General features: G+C 42.3%; 1 protein-coding gene across 1 annotated transcript; it reads right to left on the reverse strand.

Annotated features, from left to right (window-relative positions):
• Nucleotides 1-5,899: 5,899 nt before the first annotated feature.
• Nucleotides 5,900-7,317, reverse strand: LOC134853947 (26S proteasome regulatory subunit 10B). Its single transcript, XM_063869958.1, has 2 exons — nt 6,682-7,317; nt 5,900-6,594 (listed from the first exon to the last, which is right to left on the reverse strand). Exons 1-2 carry the CDS (start codon nt 7,306-7,308, stop codon nt 6,016-6,018), a joined length of 1,206 nt encoding a protein of 401 aa, XP_063726028.1. The 5' UTR covers nt 7,309-7,317; the 3' UTR covers nt 5,900-6,015.
• Nucleotides 7,318-19,570: the final 12,253 nt, after the last annotated feature.

The raw sequence follows: 19,570 nt of genomic DNA on the forward strand, positions 1-19,570 counted from the left end.
AGATAACTTAAATCAGCACTGTATATCGATTAACGTGGACTAAAAAAACATCTCTGACATAGATTGGTAATTTTGTTGTGAAACTTTAAAAATAAAAAACATAAATGTCGAAAAAAAAATGAAAACGTTCAAATAAAAGAGTTCTACCAAAATTTAAAATTTTCGTATGCCGGACATTTGAATATTAAATTAGGAACGGAAATCTTTGAGCTGACACAAGATTTCATAGAAAAATCGTTTAAGTTTTAAGTCCCAGCTGAAACAACAATGAAAGAACACTTGCACTCGAAACTAAGCGGCAACTAAGCCGACGATATTTCAGCATGCACCAGTTGAGCCGAAAAAAAATTGACACTAAAAAAATAAACTTTCTTGAAGCTATAAAGAACAACTCTTGAACTGCAATGAAAGTTACTTAACAGAACAAGCAAGATGTGTGTTAGGGCAACTGAACCAATAAAAATTGAGCAGACAAACGAATTTTATGCCACTTTTTTAAGTTGCATACACACTGAAAAAAACAAGGTTTGCCCAAGATTCAAACCCAAAACCTTAGGGTTCAAAGGCGACGGAGTTACCTCAAGGCCAAGTGTGACGGACCCTGAATGTTGTGCAGGTTCGATTGAGCCGAGTTGAAAATTTCTAAGAAAAGTAGTTTACGGAAAAAGTCCAATTCATTCTCGCAAGAGCAATCAGTCTCGGCCAGTGTAGTGTCATCATTTCTAACAATTTTCGGACGTGACTAACAAGGTCACTAATTAGCCAAATATTGTATCAACCAATCAGAATCGAGATAAGAAAAACAATGATTTTAGACAAAACTTGAACGTAAAATAAGGCAAAATTACATTCAGCAGAGAAAAAAATCGCTACTCCCCATGTGGCTTCATTATTTGGTTCAAACCTAATTAGCTCGGGGTGTGGCTGATTACCGCTCATGTTTAAGATCACTATCACTACACTTCGTGTATTTAGGTTTAAAAAAATTTTAGTTCAGGTTTTGTTTCGTTTTGATCCGTTTGGGACCAATCAAAATCTAGCATTTGATTTTTGTCTATTACTAGCGATTTTGAAAGAGCGGATGCCTTATTATAAATTAACTACTCTACATGTTTCCAACTCCTCAAAAACAATACTATTTGCATTCTGCAAGGTAATGGCTACGCGAAAATTAAAGCAGGAAAATGTTGTTATACATACTTACGGTTCCTATTGTTTTAATTTTTTTCTCCCAATCAACGGCTGACCTGCAACCTCTTCGACTTGAATAGACTCGATAACTAATAATAAATTCACTTAAAGGCTCAATCAGACAATTTATTTGTTTCTTTCTTCTCATCATTAAAGCAACATCCACTCTTAAATCTAAATTTGGGAACCCTCAACTCCCTTGGTGATGTTTTATCTGGACTACTGAAGCCTATTGACAACAGGGAAATAACGAGAAAGCAATCCTCACCGAGAACTTATAAGCTAAACGAAGTAAGACAAAAATTGACTTCTATCGTTGAGAATCTGATAACTTATAGTAAAAACCGTTTGCACCTTGAGGAGCTATGTGACACTGGGATTGCTCCGAACGGGACTTAAATGGCATCCAAACCCATTACCTTCGTGTTATGAGTCGTCCCTCTTACCCACTCGCTCACGGCCGCTTTCTATACTCGGTTCGTAGACTCTCGGTATTTTTCGCAGTTCTTTTCTCTTGATAATAAAAAGGAATGAAATTAGAAAATAAATTTAAAAAACGAAAGCATGTGCGGATCATAATCATCATTTCAATTGTTTTTTAATGCAACAATCCACCTCACTAGGCAAAACTAGACACACTACTTTGTCTTTAGCCTTTTTATTAGCAAAACTTGCGTCCATTTAGAAGCTACTTCTAGAAACTTGCATGCTTTACTATCTTGAAAACTGTAAATTATCAAAAACTAGTTAATATTAGTTGAAAAAAGATGCAGACAAAATTTGCTGAGAACTTAAACAGAATTTATATGGGGCATTTTCTACTCAAAATTTCACACCAAAAACGGATCATTTTTGGCTTTTTTAAAATGTTTCGCGCAGTTTTGTGGAGTTGAGCTACGTAAGAAGCTCGTATATGAGCTACGTGAGAGGCTCACTATGATATACTTTTGGCAGTAATTGACCGTGTAGCTGCAGCGTAATATTTGATTGGCTCATTAAATTGCACTGTATTAATTCTGTTAAGTTCGAAGCAAAATTTGTCTTCATCATATTTTACCTAATGTCAACGTTATTTGAGAAACACGCGTTTTAAGTTTCAATTTTCAGGTTTTATGCTTTCGCTCAGATAACTTAAATCAGCACTGTATATCGATTAACGTGGACTAAAAAAACATCTGACATAGATTGGTAATTTTGTTGTGAAACTTTAAAAATAAAAAACATAAATGTCGAAAAAAAAATGAAAACGTTCAAATAAAAGAGTTCTACCAAAATTTAAATTTTCGTACGCCAGACATTTGAATATTAAATTAGGAACGGAAATCTTTGAGCTGACACAAGATTTCATAGAAAAATCGTTTAAGTTTTAAGTCCCAGCTGAAACAACAATGAAAGAACACTTGCACTCGAAACTAAGCGGCAACTAAGCCGACGATATTTCAGCATGCACCAGTTGAGCCGAAAAAAAATTGACACTAAAAAAATAAACTTTCTTGAAGCTATAAAGAACAACTCTTGAACTGCAATGAAAGTTACTTAACAGAACAAGCAAGATGTGTGTTGTGGCAACTGAACCAATAAAAATTGAGCAGACAAACGAATTTTATGCCACTTTTTTAAGTTGCATACACACTGAAAAAAAACAAGGTTTGCCCAAGATTCAAACCCAAAACCTTAGGGTTCAAAGGCGACGGAGTTACCTCAAGGCCAAGTGTGACGGACCCTGAATGTTGTGCAGGTTCGATTGAGCCGAGTTGAAAATTTCTAAGAAAAGTAGTTTACGGAAAAAGTCCAATTCATTCTCGCAAGAGCAATCAGTCTCGGCAAGTGTAGTGTCATCATTTCTAACAATTTTCGGACGTGACTAACAAGGTCACTAATTAGCCAAATATTGTATCAACCAATCAGAATCGAGATAAGAAAAACAATGATTTTAGACAAAACTTGAACGTAAAATAAGGCAAAATTACATTCAGCAGAGAAAAAAATCGCTACTCCCCATGTGGCTTCATTATTTGGTTCAAACCTAATTAGCTCGGGGTGTGGCTGATTACCGCTTATGTTTAAGATCACTATCACTACACTTCGTGTATTTAGGTTTAAAAAAATTTTAGTTCAGGTTTTGTTTCGTTTTGATCCGTTTGGGACCAATCAAAATCTAGCATTAGATTTTTGTCTATTACTAGCGATTTTGAAAGAGCGGATGCCTTATTATAAATTAACTACTCTACATGTTTCCAACTCCTCAAAAACAATACTATTTGCATTCTGCAAGGTAATGGCTACGCGAAAATTAAAGCAGGAAAATGTTGTTATACATACTTACGGTTCCTATTGTTTTAATTTTTTCTCCCAATCAACGGCTGACCTGCAACCTCTTCGACTTGAATAGACTCGATAACTAATAATAAATTCACTTAAAGGCTCAATCAGACAATTTATTTGTTTCTTTCTTCTCATCATTAAAGCAACATCCACTCTTAAATCTAAATTTGGGAACCCTCAACTCCCTTGGTGATGTTTTATCTGGACTACTGAAGCCTATTGACAACAGGGAAATAACGAGAAAGCAATCCTCACCGAGAACTTATAAGCTAAACGAAGTAAGACAAAAATTGACTTCTATCGTTGAGAATCTGATAACTTATAGTAAAAACCGTTTGCACCTTGAGGAGCTATGTGACACTGGGATTGCTCCGAACGGGACTTAAATGGCATCCAAACCCATTACCTTCGTGTTATGAGTCGTCCCTCTTACCCACTCGCTCACGGCCGCTTTCTATACTCGGTTCGTAGACTCTCGGTATTTTTCGCAGTTCTTTTCTCTTGATAATAAAAAGGAATCAAATTAGAAAATAAATTTAAAAAACGAAAGCATGTGCGGATCATAATCATCATTTCAATTGTTTTTTAATGCAACAATCCACCTCACTAGGCAAAACTAGACACACTACTTTGTCTTTAGCCTTTTTATTAGCAAAACTTGCGTCCATTTAGAAGCTACTTCTAGAAACTTGCTTGCTTTACTATCTTGAAAACTGTAAATTATCAAAAACTAGTTAATATTAGTTGAAAAAAGATGCAGACAAAATTTGCTGAGAACTTAAACAGAATTTATATGGGGCATTTTCTACTCAAAATTTCACACCAAAAACGGATCATTTTTGGCTTTTTTAAAATGTTTCGCGCAGTTTTGTGGAGTTGAGCTACGTAAGAAGCTCGTATATGAGCTACGTGAGAGGCTCACTATGATATACTTTTGGCAGTAATTGACCGTGTAGCTGCAGCGTAATATTTGATTGGCTCATTAAATTGCACTGTAATAATTCTGTTAAGTTCGAAGCAAAATTTGTCTTCATCATATTTTACCTAATGTCAACGTTATTTGAGAAACACGCGTTTTAAGTTTCAATTTTCAGGTTTTATGCTTTCGCTCAGATAACTTAAATCAGCACTGTATATCGATTAACGTGGACTAAAAAAACATCTCTGACATAGATTGGTAATTTTGTTGTGAAACTTTAAAAATAAAAAACATAAATGTCGAAAAAAAAATGAAAACGTTCAAATAAAAGAGTTCTACCAAAATTTAAATTTTCGTATGCCGGACATTTGAATATTAAATTAGGAACGGAAATCTTTGAGCTGACACAAGATTTCATAGAAAAATCGTTTAAGTTTTAAGTCCCAGCTGAAACAACAATGAAAGAACACTTGCACTCGAAACTAAGCGGCAACTAAGCCGACGATATTTCAGCATGCACCAGTTGAGCCGAAAAAAAATTGACACTAAAAAAATAAACTTTCTTGAAGCTATAAAGAACAACTCTTGAACTGCAATGAAAGTTACTTAACAGAACAAGCAAGATGTGTGTTGTGGCAACTGAACCAATAAAAATTGAGCAGACAAACGAATTTTATGCCACTTTTTTAAGTTGCATACACACTGAAAAAAAACAAGGTTTGCCCAAGATTCAAACCCAAAACCTTAGGGTTCAAAGGCGACGGAGTTACCTCAAGGCCAAGTGTGACGGACCCTGAATGTTGTGCAGGTTCGATTGAGCCGAGTTGAAAATTTCTAAGAAAAGTAGTTTACGGAAAAAGTCCAATTCATTCTCGCAAGAGCAATCAGTCTCGGCCAGTGTAGTGTCATCATTTCTAACAATTTTCGGACGTGACTAACAAGGTCACTAATTAGCCAAATATTGTATCAACCAATCAGAATCGAGATAAGAAAAACAATGATTTTAGACAAAACTTGAACGTAAAATAAGGCAAAATTACATTCAGCAGAGAAAAAAATCGCTACTCCCCATGTGGCTTCATTATTTGGTTCAAACCTAATTAGCTCGGGGTGTGGCTGATTACCGCTTATGTTTAAGATCACTATCACTACACTTCGTGTATTTAGGTTTAAAAAAATTTTAGTTCAGGTTTTGTTTCGTTTTGATCCGTTTGGGACCAATCAAAATCTAGCATTTGATTTTTGTCTATTACTAGCGATTTTGAAAGAGCGGATGCCTTATTATAAATTAACTACTCTACATGTTTCCAACTCCTCAAAAACAATACTATTTGCATTCTGCAAGGTAATGGCTACGCGAAAATTAAAGCAGGAAAATGTTGTTATACATACTTACGGTTCCTATTGTTTTAATTTTTTCTCCCAATCAACGGCTGACCTGCAACCTCTTCGACTTGAATAGACTCGATAACTAATAATAAATTCACTTAAAGGCTCAATCAGACAATTTATTTGTTTCTTTCTTCTCATCATTAAAGCAACAGCTTTAATAACATCAACCAATTCACAGTTCAGCAAATTTACACTGGCTTATAGTCTAGTTTCGTCTCCAATTTTTTCGCCTCGTTCACTTTTCGAACAGCCTTCATAAAATCTTCCTGGGTGACGTAATCTCGGGTTCCACGAATTGCAAACATTCCTGCTTCGGTGCAGACGTTTCTTAAGTCCGCTCCATTAAATCCATCAGACAATTTTGTCAGTGCTTCAAAATCAATATCTCCGTGCTTTGTAATTTTGGCTGAGTGAATTTTGATGATATCCAGTCGTCCTTGCTCATTGGGCAGGTCAATTTGGATTTTCCTATCGAGTCGGCCTGGTCGTAACAGAGCTGGGTCCAGAGTATCTGGCCGGTTCGTGGCCATTATCATTTTAACTTTCCCAAGGGTGTCAAATCCGTCCATCTGGTTGAGCAATTCCATTAGAGTTCGCTGGATCTCTCGATCAGCAGAAGTTCCCTCAGAAAACCTTCGGCCACCGATTGCATCGATTTCGTCCATAAAAATAACACATGGTTGGTGATCTCGGGCGTAATTGAACATTTCTCGGATCAACCGAGCGCTCTCCCCGATGTACTTGTCAACGATAGCCGATGAAACTACCTAAAATTGCATATATAATCAATATTTGCTGTCATTTTTAAAATAGTTTCTCTTCATCTAGTGCAGAATTAAAAATAAGAAACTTGCCTTCAAAAAGTTTGCGTCCAGCTGTGAAGCAACGGCTCTGGCAAGCAACGTCTTTCCAGTACCTGGAGGCCCATAAAGCAGGCAACCTTTGGGCGGAGTGATGCCTACGCGTTGAAACAACTCAGGGTTAATCAGAGGCAATTCAATGACTTCTCGCAGCTGCCTCACTTGTTCCCCAAGACCTCCGATTTCCGTATACGACACATCTCCAGGACTTTCATGCGTCATGTTATATACCAATGGATCAACTTCTCTAGGCAGATATCGCATTATTGTGAGAGTAGTCATATCAAGAGCAACCCTTGTTCCCGACTTAAGCTTGCTTTTGTCTAATGCTCGTCTACATCCAACTACGTAGCGCGGACCATTTGTTGCTTTGACAATAAACTTGTCTGGTGTCAATTGCTTGAGAACCTCTCCAACAATTTGGCCAACACTTTGAAGCGCTTTCAATGCATTCTCGGACTTGTCAAACTGTTTGGACAGCTCCTTTTGTTGCTCCCGGATTTCTCTGAGTTTGGATTCTGTTTCCCGGTGTTCGAGTAGTTTTTTTCTATAGTCCGCGATTGCTTTATCTCGAGGACTTTGACGGGGCGTTGTTACTGATGCAGTTGCTACAGCAGACATTTGTTCTAAAAAACATAAACCATGTAAGACCAGACAAACTGAGATATACCTTCACGTTCTAACTGCAACAATAATTGCCAGGAAGGAGTAATTGCCAAATCAATTCAGCAAAAGTAAAGGAACAAGTGATGCGATTGTTTTGAAGATAGAAAGAGACATCAATAAGGAGTTGTTGGCTGAGGAAAAAAGACGAAATAAGTGAAAACTTATTTCGTCTTTTTTAGGATGAGGTCCACTGGGGATGAGGTCCACTGGGGGGCAGCCCGCCAGGCTTTATGGGTTGGCGAAAGTGCATAAAGTGAATACCCCATTAAGACCGGTCCTCTCCTTGCCTGGTAGCTCTTATTATAACTTGAACAACGTTCTTGCAAAACTTTCGAGAAAATTGAGGGTGCAAACATCGAAACCAACTCACTAGATGCGAGAGAAATCTTAGAGAGCACTAATTTTGAGCCCAAAGAAAATTTGCTATCTCTAGATGTGAAGAGCTAGTATACAAATGTTCCACTGAAACAAGCAATAGACATAGCTCTGAGAAAACTGTATGAGCAAGATGAACCACCATCAATTGCTAGGAAAACCATGAAGAGACTGTTGAACATGGCAGTTAGTCAAGTCCATTTCAAGTGCAATGAAACATGGTACGTTCAGAAAGATGGTTCGGCAATGGGGGCATCTCTTGCCGTTATTTTAGCAAATCTTTGGCTGAAGCAGTACGAAACTGCACTATCGAGGGATATTCCCGAAATGTTTTTGCCCGAGAAAGATCCTAACGGAATATGTCCCGAGTGCAATAAGAAAGTCACGTACAGGTCAAAAGTTGTAGAATGTTAATGCTGTTTGAACTGGTATCACGTAAAATGCGGTGATATATCAGATGATGAGTATCGAAAAATAAGTGAAACCGTCTGGTACTGTAGAAAATGCATTGCAATAGGGGAGAGATAAATAAGTCAGTGCAGCAAGCTAAGTTATATCTCCGTTCCGTTGAAGATATAGTGAGAACAGTGAAGGGAGATCCTGAAAAATTGCTACGGGCTGTAAACTTACAACATACAAATTTACAGTTCACAATACGGACACCAAACACAAACGGAAATTTGGCATTTTTGGATTTAAAAAATATTATTGACAATGTGCCATTCTGCCCGATTGGCACAGCGCAACCTTCCGGCGGGACAGAAAAAGACGACTAAAGGCCTTAGAAACAAAAAAGTGCTGCGAAGGAGGGTTGAAATATTCCGGAAATTTAAATTCTCAGAAATACCTAAAGACGGCCATTTTGACGAAAAGGAACGAAAAAACAGAACAACGACAAATATGTAACATTCGCCCGGAAGATACATATCGACGGATAACAAAACTAAGTCTTAAGACGACTGGCTAGCGTCTAAACAGAGCTTTGTATGCTTTTCACCGTCTCTACCAAGCCAGTACTTTTCGGTGGTCTTTCCAACATCGGGTCGACAAAAACGTTACTGCTCTCCGGCTTCGACCAGAACGCTCAAATTAACTTAATTACATGCAAATAGTGAGCTCATTGCTGGGTCTCAGTATCCCCAGACCACGAGGTCAATCCTAAAAACAGGGCTACTATTTATTATATTACTATTGTTTTTGTTCAGTAGATAAAAATCATCATCTCCATCGAAGATGGATCAACCCTTTCCCCCAACTCCTAGCACCTCATCCTTGTCAAAACTAATCCAAATATCAATTAAATTCAAGTCAGGACATGACAGAATGCTAAAAGTTCATACGAGTCAATAAAAGTTTTCCGTCCCGAGACCCTTCCAGATTCTTGAATCCGGTGAATCAAGCCCGTTGATCTCGATTTCTTCCCAATCCGGAAGGCTGATTTCTTACCCTTCACCGTTGTTCGCAACGGCCTTGCAACTATTGTAGCAGCACAATAGTTGCAACTCGGAACGTTTTCTGCAATCTGCTGCTGTTTTTCTTATCACGATTGTCGTTGCTATCGTCAGCGCAACTAATGTTGTTGTGTTTCTTCTCTCGTTTCTTGTTAAAATGGCCGTTTCACCATTTCTCAGAAATGTGACGTCATCATTCGAATTTTTGAAATTTTAAAATTCTAGAATATTCCAGCCCTCACCGTTTGGCTAAACGTTCCAATAACGCCCTTAGTTCTTAAAAACCACCAATCCGGAAGGCTTACTGCTAAAATTCCGAATTCTGCAGAGATTGCATTTTGGCCATTCTGGTCGAATGTCACATACTCCCCGGACAGTCCGGTCAATGTCCTCATTGAATCGCGCAATGTTCGTAAAATGGTTACAGTGTCATCGAACAGAATTTACAAAATGCACGAAATTACTTTTATCCACGTCACATCGACTCACTGCAGAATATAAATGGCATCATACTACATCACTATAGCCTCCAAATTCTTTCATTAATCTGCACAATAAGGATAAGACTTAAGATAAAACATATTTTCTGACTTCCATTGTCAATGTCCCGATTAAAACTTTTTCTCTTAGATTTAAAAGGTGTTGGCTTGCAGGACAGTGCTGCCAACCAACAAGCTAAAATTATCCTACTATGCTTCTTCCCTTCGGAAATCTTGCTTGTTATTGTCCTGAACATTAAAACTAAGAAACTCTGTGGTTAGAAAGAACAATGAAACAATCTCCCTCTTCGAGAGATTACTCAAGCCTTCCACGTCACCACAAAGTGATCAGTCTTCCTAAGTGATTAAAAACAATCATGCAGGCTGGAATATTTAAATATACTCTTCCCTTAAACCTTTCTAAATAAATAATAAGTGAGTGTCTCTAAAGCCACTTCAACTAAAATCAAAATGCAAATTTATAAATGCAACAATTTCAAAACTCAACTTAATGTTTCAGTTTTCAATTACAACTTGGTTGCTTGGTTTCTCACTTGAGTTTTTCACACACATAAAACAATTCTGAGTTTTAAGTTTTCTTCATCACTCCTTTGTTCTCTTCTTTTTTCGTCGTTTAGAAGTTCTAAAACTTCTAAATTCTTCTAATTTTCTTTCTTGTTGCCTCTTGTTTTCTCGACCACTCATCAATGTTCCATTTCTTCCTCCTGTGATACTGACTCCGCACTTTCGGTTTCCGTGTCTTGTAGCACATCGTTGGCTATCCTGACGCTGTTGGAAGCCGTCCTCCAACACTTCTGCTCTTCTACCCTCTGTTTACAGCAAGGTAGGGGATCCACGTTGGATTCTCTGCTTCTGCAGAAACTGTTGTGGAGACACAACGTCACGTTTCTCTCCAAATCTTCTTTCAGCATCTCTGCCTTCTCATTTCCACCACGCTCACTCGTCCTGGAAATTCTTTTCACGGCGGTGGTCACTGCATTCCGATGAGTCACGAAAGCTCGCTTGAAAGCTCCTGCCCCAATGTCCAGCTGATATTCACTGTACACTCTGCCATGTTTCGACATATGCTTTTTCGCATACTCGTACAACCATGCAGTCATGTTAGCTCTGAACCATGGCATCAATCGTTTTCTCGCCCATATCTTCTTCACTTCCATCGGAATGTTTAGAACTTTGCACATTGTCTCAAAAAGATCTAAGTCTTTTAGACAATCTAATTTCCGCAATTGTTCTCTCGTCGGCGCCTCCTGTCTATTATTTTCTCTCACATGAGCTTCCAGCCATCGTATTGCCATCATAACTCCCACTATCACTATTGTTATGGGCTGTGATGAATCTGGTAAACCCATGGAGAGCAGCTCTCCAGAGTCCCAGATCAACATCAGATTACTACGCTTGGGATACCACCAGGTCTGCAGCAAGCAGTGGCAAGGAAACTCGTCATGCGTCAACATGATGCTCCTCCAATTACGTTTTCCCGAAGCTTCCAGCAATGGTTCCACTTCCATCATCACTCGGTGGATTTCATCATTCTCATCTACTGCATTGTAATCTGTGACAGTTGATCCTCTCTGTTTCTGTTTTTCGAAGTCACTGAAGTTCCCGCTCACATATCCCACGAACTTCTTTCCTAGTATTGACTCCAACTCTTCTTTGGTTCTCTCTGGAATTGCTGAGAACATCTTACATAGTAACTCGTAAGACTTTTCAGACATTCTCGCCAATCTCACACACTTCGGCACTGAGAAGGCTTGATCCACAATCGTTCTTGTACTCTTCACGTCCACAGCTACGAAATGTATAGGATATCTGCTCTTGCACATTGGAGCCAACGTTGAGCCCACCAAATATCGTGCTCCTGATGGTCTACAATAAGTTTCGCTGTGTCTGATGTTCATCTCTGTTTCGATTGCTTCCCTCCATTTTCCTATATACTTCTGCTCAGTCTGCAGAACTCCTGGGAATACTTCTACGCTGATGGCTGTGACCATCTCATGTTTCTGTTCTAGATTCAACAGTGACTCTAAAGAACCAAACATGCTGTAGAATCCTAGTGCTGTCACTAGATTCACATCGGTTCCTCCATGGCAATCTGCTATCAGTTCCGTTTCCGTTCTTGCTTTCATCACTACATTTCCAAACAATACTGTCAATTGCTTGTGTTGTTTCTCCAGGGTTTTCACACAGTCTAGACTTCCACAAAAGTGACCCTATAGTCCACAGACTTCCGCCAGACAGCTACCAGGTTTGACCCAGTCTTCTGGTCCCCAGCCAGGCAACTCCACTTTATCTTCTCCGTTGCTCTTAGAGGCTGTTATCATCACATTATATATGATGTTGAGGTCACGCAGGTTACAGTCTGCATTCAGTTCCCTCTGTACGTCTTGTGTCGCCCGTAATATTGAGTCAGCGTTGGGACTAGGACACCATGATGGCCTCATAAATTCCCACACTGCCATCAAGCTCGTTCTCAGTAATTCATCTGAGAATCCCAACCCAAACTCCACTCTCTTGTCGGATTTTGGTACTGAAGGTGCAGTCACCTCTTCTTCCAAGACCAATCCCAATTTGGCCCGTGGATTGTTAACGTTCTTAATCGTTACAATTCTGGACGTCCAGAATCTTAGTAACACCGCCTGCTCATAATCAAAGAAGCAATCACGTATGTCTTCACTCAGGAAAGGATTGCATGCTATCCCTATGATCCCGGATACGTAGCTATATGACTTCTTCTTGATCGGTCCACAGTATTCACTGGATTTCGGCTATGCTCCCATAGATTCTTTAGTGAGTCTCAACTCCTTGTTTGAGAATCTCCTGATCTCGTCTATCTTTTTCATGGGTTCCAACTCCTCCAGTTCTTTCATGTTCACCCTCATTGGTTTACTTTGCTGCATATCCAGCATTGTTAGCAAGAACAAGGCTTTCGTTCGCTCCTCGCCTTCCCTCAACATTTTAACACAAGTGTTTAATGCAGGTACTGAAATCTGCTCTATCAGGAATCGAATGAAACAGAGAGCATCTCTCCGCTTCGCACACGCTACTGCTGCTCCCTCCTGGACTATCAGATCCCTCAGATTCGTCATAAGGAACACCTTTTCTTCTTTTGACCTTTTTCTTTCCTCTGAGTCATATTCTTCGCGAGTCAGTCCCATCATGCACCAGGCGAACCTGAGTTGTAACTCTGTCCTTACGTAAGGTACTGCCACGAGAGCATGTATTGTTGGCGTAGTCCTCATTTCTTCCTCGAAATACCTCAACACTACTGCTTTCCATGGAAGGCTCACTAACTGCTCGATCGTTTCCGCCTCTACGTCAGACGACGCCAAAGTTCCATACGCCTTCTGCTTGAGGGTGGTGCCTTGCAACATCATTTCCAGATAACCCTCCATGGCTTTTTCGTCTTCCAGGGCCATTACATACCCTCTAGCCGAGTTCCGGCATTCCAACATCTCCATGTATCCTCCAGTGGGTTCATCTATCGACACTGTCTCCGACACGGTTAGTCGGTTGTATTCCACTGGTGTTAGTTGTCCTGCAACACTTCCCTTTCCATGATTCATGGGAGATGGCTTGAAGTCCCTCATTTTGCTCTCTCCACATTGGCTGAGTATTTCCATTTCTAACGCTGCTCCAGTCAGAGTGCGGTCACTCCTTTTGGATTTATAACCGGTTGACTTTATCCCCGCCATGAGAATGGGTGGCACCATCGCTATATCGGTTAATATTCTATCTGTGCCAGACAATTGATAATCACCTTGTCCCAAACCCATGACCTCCTCAACTCGTTTTCTTTTCGCTGAGTTACCAGCTTTCATCGATATTTCTGAATCCACTTTCGTCTTCCCAACTCTCCTCGGCATCACTCTGCTGCCTAACTTCATTTTCATCGCATTGATTTTATCAATCACCATTTTCGATCGCATCGTCCCTCTCCTGGTTCTTGACAGATACACCACCTCTCCTTCATCGTCCTGCGGTGTCATCTTGATGGGAGAATTCGCTTCACTCTCATCAGTAGCTGAGTCGATCAACAACTCACTCAGTCTCCCTTCACACTCATCAAGCTTGTCAAGTATTTCTCTCATCAAGGGTTGATTGAGACCTGTCTTGAGAATGGACTGGGTCCCATAGCTCTGAATCACGGTCCAGACTTCTTCCATAAACGCCACTCTGTCCAGCTTACGTCCCGTCCTACTCTCGTGGTCTCGGTGATGTACTTCCCATTCTTCTTCGGGCAGCGTTCCCAAGAAAGGTACTCTGGCTGAGGCCTCTATTCTTCTCCTCCTAGGTGATTCCATGAGGATTCTCTGGTCGTCTTTTCTTGAATTGCCAGGAGAGCTGCTCTCCGGCAAATTCCGTTTCATTTCCATAAAGGCTGACGGAGGCTCCAGTGTCGAGATGCCTTCATCCGCTGGCTCAGTCGTTTCCAACGTGTCTGCATTGTTCTCAAGATCACTGAAGATATTGAAATCCAGGCTGGATGTTCCTCCTGTCGATGCCCTGTCGTCTTCCCCACCAGCTTGATCTTGTTGCATGGGTTCTTCCGTCTGACGGCTTCCACCCTGTCCGTCATCTCCTTCTGACTTATCCTTGTTCGAGCTCGATGGTCCTTGTTCGTCATTGTCGGCTTCTTCCTGGAATCTCGGTATGAGCAATGTACCGGCTGATTTGTCTTCCTCTTCTCCATGGACCACTTTGATTTCTTCACAGCCGAATGGTGCTAGGAAGGTTCTCGTCTGCAATATTCCTCCCACTTTTATCTCCTTTTTCACACTGGTCAGGATTAATGAGGCTTCAGGCAATTCTGTCCTGCCTCTCATTCTCATCGGAGTTAAGCCTAGTTCCTTCCATTCCTCATCAAATCTTCCAGGCTTGGGAGTAGCGGCGTTGCTTATTCGCCTTCTCGTCGCTTGATCCGTGTATGCAAATCGCGTGTACTGTAACACGGCGGCATTTCTATCCACGAAGTATGGATCCATCGTCACCGAGAAATTCCCTACTCTCCTTTCATTGGTTTCGAATGCTCTCAATCTAGGAGTTTGTACTACGGAGACTGCTCCGAGCAGCATCCTTCTTATCAGAGGGAATTCAGGGATTGCCTCCGGTAGCTTCTTGTAATCGCCCCAGTCCTTCGTCTCTTCTCTCACTTTGTGATAGGCTGCTGTGAGACGAGGCACCCTGGTCACTTCACCATTCGTTTTGTCATAGGGCCTCAGATTCCAAAGCTTTGGAAACACCTCGATGTGTCCTCTTTCTACTTCTCCCATGCGGTCACAGAAGTGATCGTCAAAATTGATGACTGTCATCTCCGGCTCCGATATTTTCGCAAACAACAGATCTTCACTCATGAGCTCCCGCAGTGTGTGCTGCTCACACCAGTTCAGTGTACTACCGTCCACTGCCGATATGAGGTTCAGGTGCAGCACCGACCTCCTATATGCTTCCACTTTAACGTCAGGGAACGCAAAGGTGACTGCTGGTTCATAGATCACTGTCACGAACTCCGTGACTCCTCTGATCAGCGCCAAGGGATTGGTCCTCATAGCCAAGCTCAGATCTGTTAATAGCGGCATGCCTCCAACATGTCGTCTAACATCTTCCTCTCTATCAATTGTTTCGTCTTCTCCGGTTCCAAAGCGATTTTGCTGCAAGAGATGTTGGATCAGAGTGTGTCTCAGGTCTCTTATTTTGTTCCACGAGTCCGTGGACTTCTTCATATCCAGGCTCCTCACTCTCTCTTTCATCTGCTCTGGACAACGTGTCAGTTTCATTAGTCCTCCCAAGTTTCCGTGAGTTATTGCGATCAATGTCAGAAGTCCATCTAGTCGCAGGTTCTGTATTCCATCCGTAAGCAGTATCGCCGGTCCTTTCACGAAACTCTCCGCTCCGAATGTCACGAACAAGGCTATTAATTCCACTATCGATACTTTCACTACTGCTTGGAGGAATTCCTTTATCAAATAGTGCGAGACTTTCGGGTAAACTTTTGCCAAGAAGGACGCGGTCCATCCGGCTCCCAACCCTTCTAGCATGCTGTCTGTCCTTTCAAATCCCTCCTGTCCCTTCACTTCCTGGGTCCAGAAGGTTTCCAGAGTAATCTGACACATTCTGTTCACGAACTCAGCTGTCTTTTCTCCGGCATTTTCCGCCAGGTTCACCTCCTTCAACAAGTAGGCGTGTATCTTAGTGATCATTACTGGGCCTTGCTGAAAAGCATCTGCACCCAATGCCGCTACTCTAGGATTCAGGTGTAGCCACTGGTTTGCTTCCGGCTTGGTTCTCAGCACCATCGCTTCCAGATGAGCTCTCGTCTCCAGTGAATTCTTTCTTCTCGTGTCTTCACTCGCCACTTCCATTGCTCGGAACCACAAGTCGTTGGTCATTGCCGTGATCACTCGATGGTCATCATCTATTCCTGGTTTCAGTTTGAGTTGCCGACTGAAGTTGGACAGTTCCAACCCCAGCACTTCGTCCAACACTAACATGTGTAGCGCGTGGTCCTTGAATCCTCTCATCGCGTTTGAGATATCTGACCATACTGCAGGCAGTTCAGCCTTAAGTGGCCTCAGGTTCTCCATTTCTATCATGCGATTCGGGGCTGATATGATCAGATCATATTTTCCTTCCGAAAGTAAGGCTACCATTGCAATTACAAATTTCAGTCCATCCGGGAGATGTGCATATCCCGGAGACAACGCAAATACTACTCTCAACGTCACTTTATTGAATGATCCCTCCTTCGTCGCATCCACCACTTCACCCATCGACTCCAGGATGTCTTTTATCGCTGGCCATACTGCGTTTTCTGCTGTTGCAGGATCTCTGAGCCTGCTCAGAAAACCTCTACTGTGTAGATGGTCATTGATGCCAGCAAACACAATCGTTATCGGGTTCATTTCTGTCTGCCTTTGTACCCCTATAGCCAATGACACTGATTGCAATAGGTCTAGGTCAACTGCGGCCAGCATTATGACGTCCGGCCAAAACAAAGACTTAGAGGTGTACACGAACTCTGAATTCGCTACTACCATGATTTTGGACTTTCTCATCTCTGCTTTGTCGTAGGCGGCGAAGATGGTCTCATCTTTCTTTATCGCTGTCAATCTGCCATATCTCTGGGCATCACCATCTTGGTTCACTAGTTTTGGGTACACTCTCTCCTTCACATGACCAGGTGGTGTCGTCAGTTGCCTAAATATCTTCACGTGTTGTCCAATCGGCGCTCTCGCCATCAGGAATCTTCCTGGTCTTTCTTCACGATTCCTCTCATCATGGTTCAACCTCACATCTTGCAACGGTCTTGCATTCACAGGTCCCATTGTGTTGTTGGAGGGCAGTCCCTCCAAATCAGCAAATCTCAAGGCCGTCGTGGAGCTGAAATTTATGCTAGCGGCTATCAACCAGTCTACGCCGGTTATCGAGTATAATCTGCTGACGGATAGCGTCGCTCCATTCAGCATCCTCCTTGCATCTTCAATGAAGCTTACTCTCTGTAGGTCCAGCTTCATCAGTTCGTCTTTGTATATATGCCAGGGAGACGGTATGGATCGGGACCACAACAATGAGCCTCTGCTCGGTCTCTCCTCTCGGCTGGTACTCGTCGTCTCCGATCTAGTGTCCGATCTAGATGTGCCTGCTACTTCTTCGATTGGTTGGTTGACAGGTCCTATCCTTCTCCTAGGATGAATTGTCCTCCTCATCGGTGCTTCTCCCAACCGATCCTGCACGTCTATTCTTCGACCTGGTTCATTGGAGCTTTGTTGCCGGTAATTTGTGACGGCTGGGACCGTACCCAAGCGTGTTTCCAGGTTAGGAGGCACAAAGGTGGTGATCACCGTATCACTCACCGTTCCCTCTTCCTTCAGCACTCCTGTGTCAAAGAGTTCTGCTTCCAGCTCATCCAACCGTTCTTGGAAGACTCGATTCAACCAAGCCTGTCCTTCGATGCTGTCGAAGTGGATGCCATCCGTGGTCAGTCTGGCTTGATCCATGGCTCTCAATTCATGTTCAATGTCCATGAGGATCATTCTTCCGGCATTTCGATTTGCTAGGTTCCTCAGGATGTTGTTCCATCTCATGACTCCCTCGTTGTGCCTCCTTCCTGATGCTGTCAGGCTTCTCGTATTCATTGGCACAGTGCAAACGGTCAGTACCGCGCAACTGAACTTCTGCCAGAGAGTAGTGAACAAACACACCATCATTGACTCCCACAGTGCTTCCTGCTCGTCTGATCCTCTGGAGATATCATTCGTCCCGACTAAGATCATCACACTGGGAATCTTCCCTGGATTCATCAGTTCCACCATCCGATATAATTGGGCAATCGTCGCGCCTCCAAAGGCCATCACCGTGGCGACCCATGAGGTCCTCAAATTCGACAGCACTCTGACTAAGCTGTCTCCCAATATCAGGTGAGATGTCCCGAGTGGTGGTTGCTGCAGGTTCACAGCCGGGCTCCAGGTAGCTCGATTGAAGCAGGCTCTCGGATCTGTCTCCGGAACTCCCGTGAAATTATACTTCAATTGATTATTCTTCTGCACGTCTATTATACGAGACACTTTCTTCGCTGGCATCTTCCGTACTTTCCTCTCTGGGATTCTCGAGCTCCCCATGACTGGTGTCACGTTACTCATCCCTTGTCTGATTACTGTCTGGGAGAGTTGTACTCTGCCCGTATCGTCAATCGTTCCATAGGGTGCGGTCACCCCGGAACCTGGTGCATTCTTGTTAGCGACCAATCGTCCAGCTGTCTCTAACATTTTTCTCACTGTCTGTTCTACGACGGGATCACCCAAGGTGTCACTAGGATCCGGGATTGTTACTCGGTTCGTCTCTGCTGGAAGCCGTGTCTCCGTTGTTTGACTCATTTCTCGAGGTGTCAAGAGCTCCATCGGGGACTGCCCACGAGGAATATCCCTTGCAGGTATCACTTTCTCAATGGCCGTTGTCAACGCCGCCTGTTCCGATCGCTCTTTGTATTCCTGCCTTAAGCGTTCGATCTCTTGACCCTGCTTTTTGTTGCAGTCTTCAAACAACTTTCTCCACATGTCCCGGTCTTCCTCCATCGCCAGCATGGTCTTCGTCATATCGTCTAACTCCTTCTTCGTACTTCTCAGCTGATCGTTCATCTCGTCCAGATCTTGTATGGTTTGGTTCGTCTGAACCTTCTGTGTTACTTTCGCCCTTTTTGGTGGCACAGCTGCTCTCAGTGGTGAACCAGACGAGGTCGCCTCGCTGTTCATCTCCCGATGCATTCTCGTCAGCCCAGGTTTAGGCTTAGAGGGCATTGGCATCTCACCTGGTTGGTAAGTCCTAGAACTTCCCAATCCAGGCTCATTCGCCAAGTCACTCCCTGAGAGAGCCCCGTTTCTCCACCTCATCACTCTCATGTTCGGGCGGTCTAGTACTCCTCTTTCTCCATATGCTGCCATCAACAGGACTTCCGTGGGGCGGTCCCCACGGTTGTCGTGCCCCAAGATGTTGATCAGGGCGGTCAGCAACATGACCACCTCTGGTTCCTCCAGAGCGAAGTCTCGTTCGATCAGCCGACGATAGATCGCATCTACCATCGGTCCTACATATGCCTCTGCCAGGTCCATCAATTCATCCAGGTTGAAGTTGTCCGTTCTATTCTTTTCAAGTTTGATTTGATTCGATTCTTTGACTCAAGTGAGTAATTTAAATGATCAATCAGGATCTAGAAAAGAAATCACGAATGTCACACCTGTCAGTTTCACCTTAACATATATCGTTAAAATTTGCTTAAAACAGTTCAGATAAAAAAATTTTATCCTAAAATTTTTTTAAATCAATTGGTTTCTAAAATTTTGGAATTCGACCTAAGATTGGACAGTCCAAACTTTGGATCTATTCCCAAGATCGTCATTC

This window comes from Symsagittifera roscoffensis, chromosome 9, assembly GCF_963678635.1.
Source record: "Symsagittifera roscoffensis chromosome 9, txSymRosc1.1, whole genome shotgun sequence".
Taxonomy (NCBI): domain Eukaryota; kingdom Metazoa; phylum Xenacoelomorpha; order Acoela; family Convolutidae; genus Symsagittifera; species Symsagittifera roscoffensis.

Excerpts from the sequence above, each read along its gene's own strand:
- LOC134853947 (XM_063869958.1), bottom strand. The coding sequence starts at position 7,308 with ATGTCTGCTGTAGCAACTGCATCAGTAACAACGCCCCGTCAAAGTCCT. Across the intron at positions 6,595-6,681 it reads TGGACGCAAACTTTTTGAAG|GTAGTTTCATCGGCTATCGT; the intron begins GCAAGTTTCTTA and ends ATGCAATTTTAG.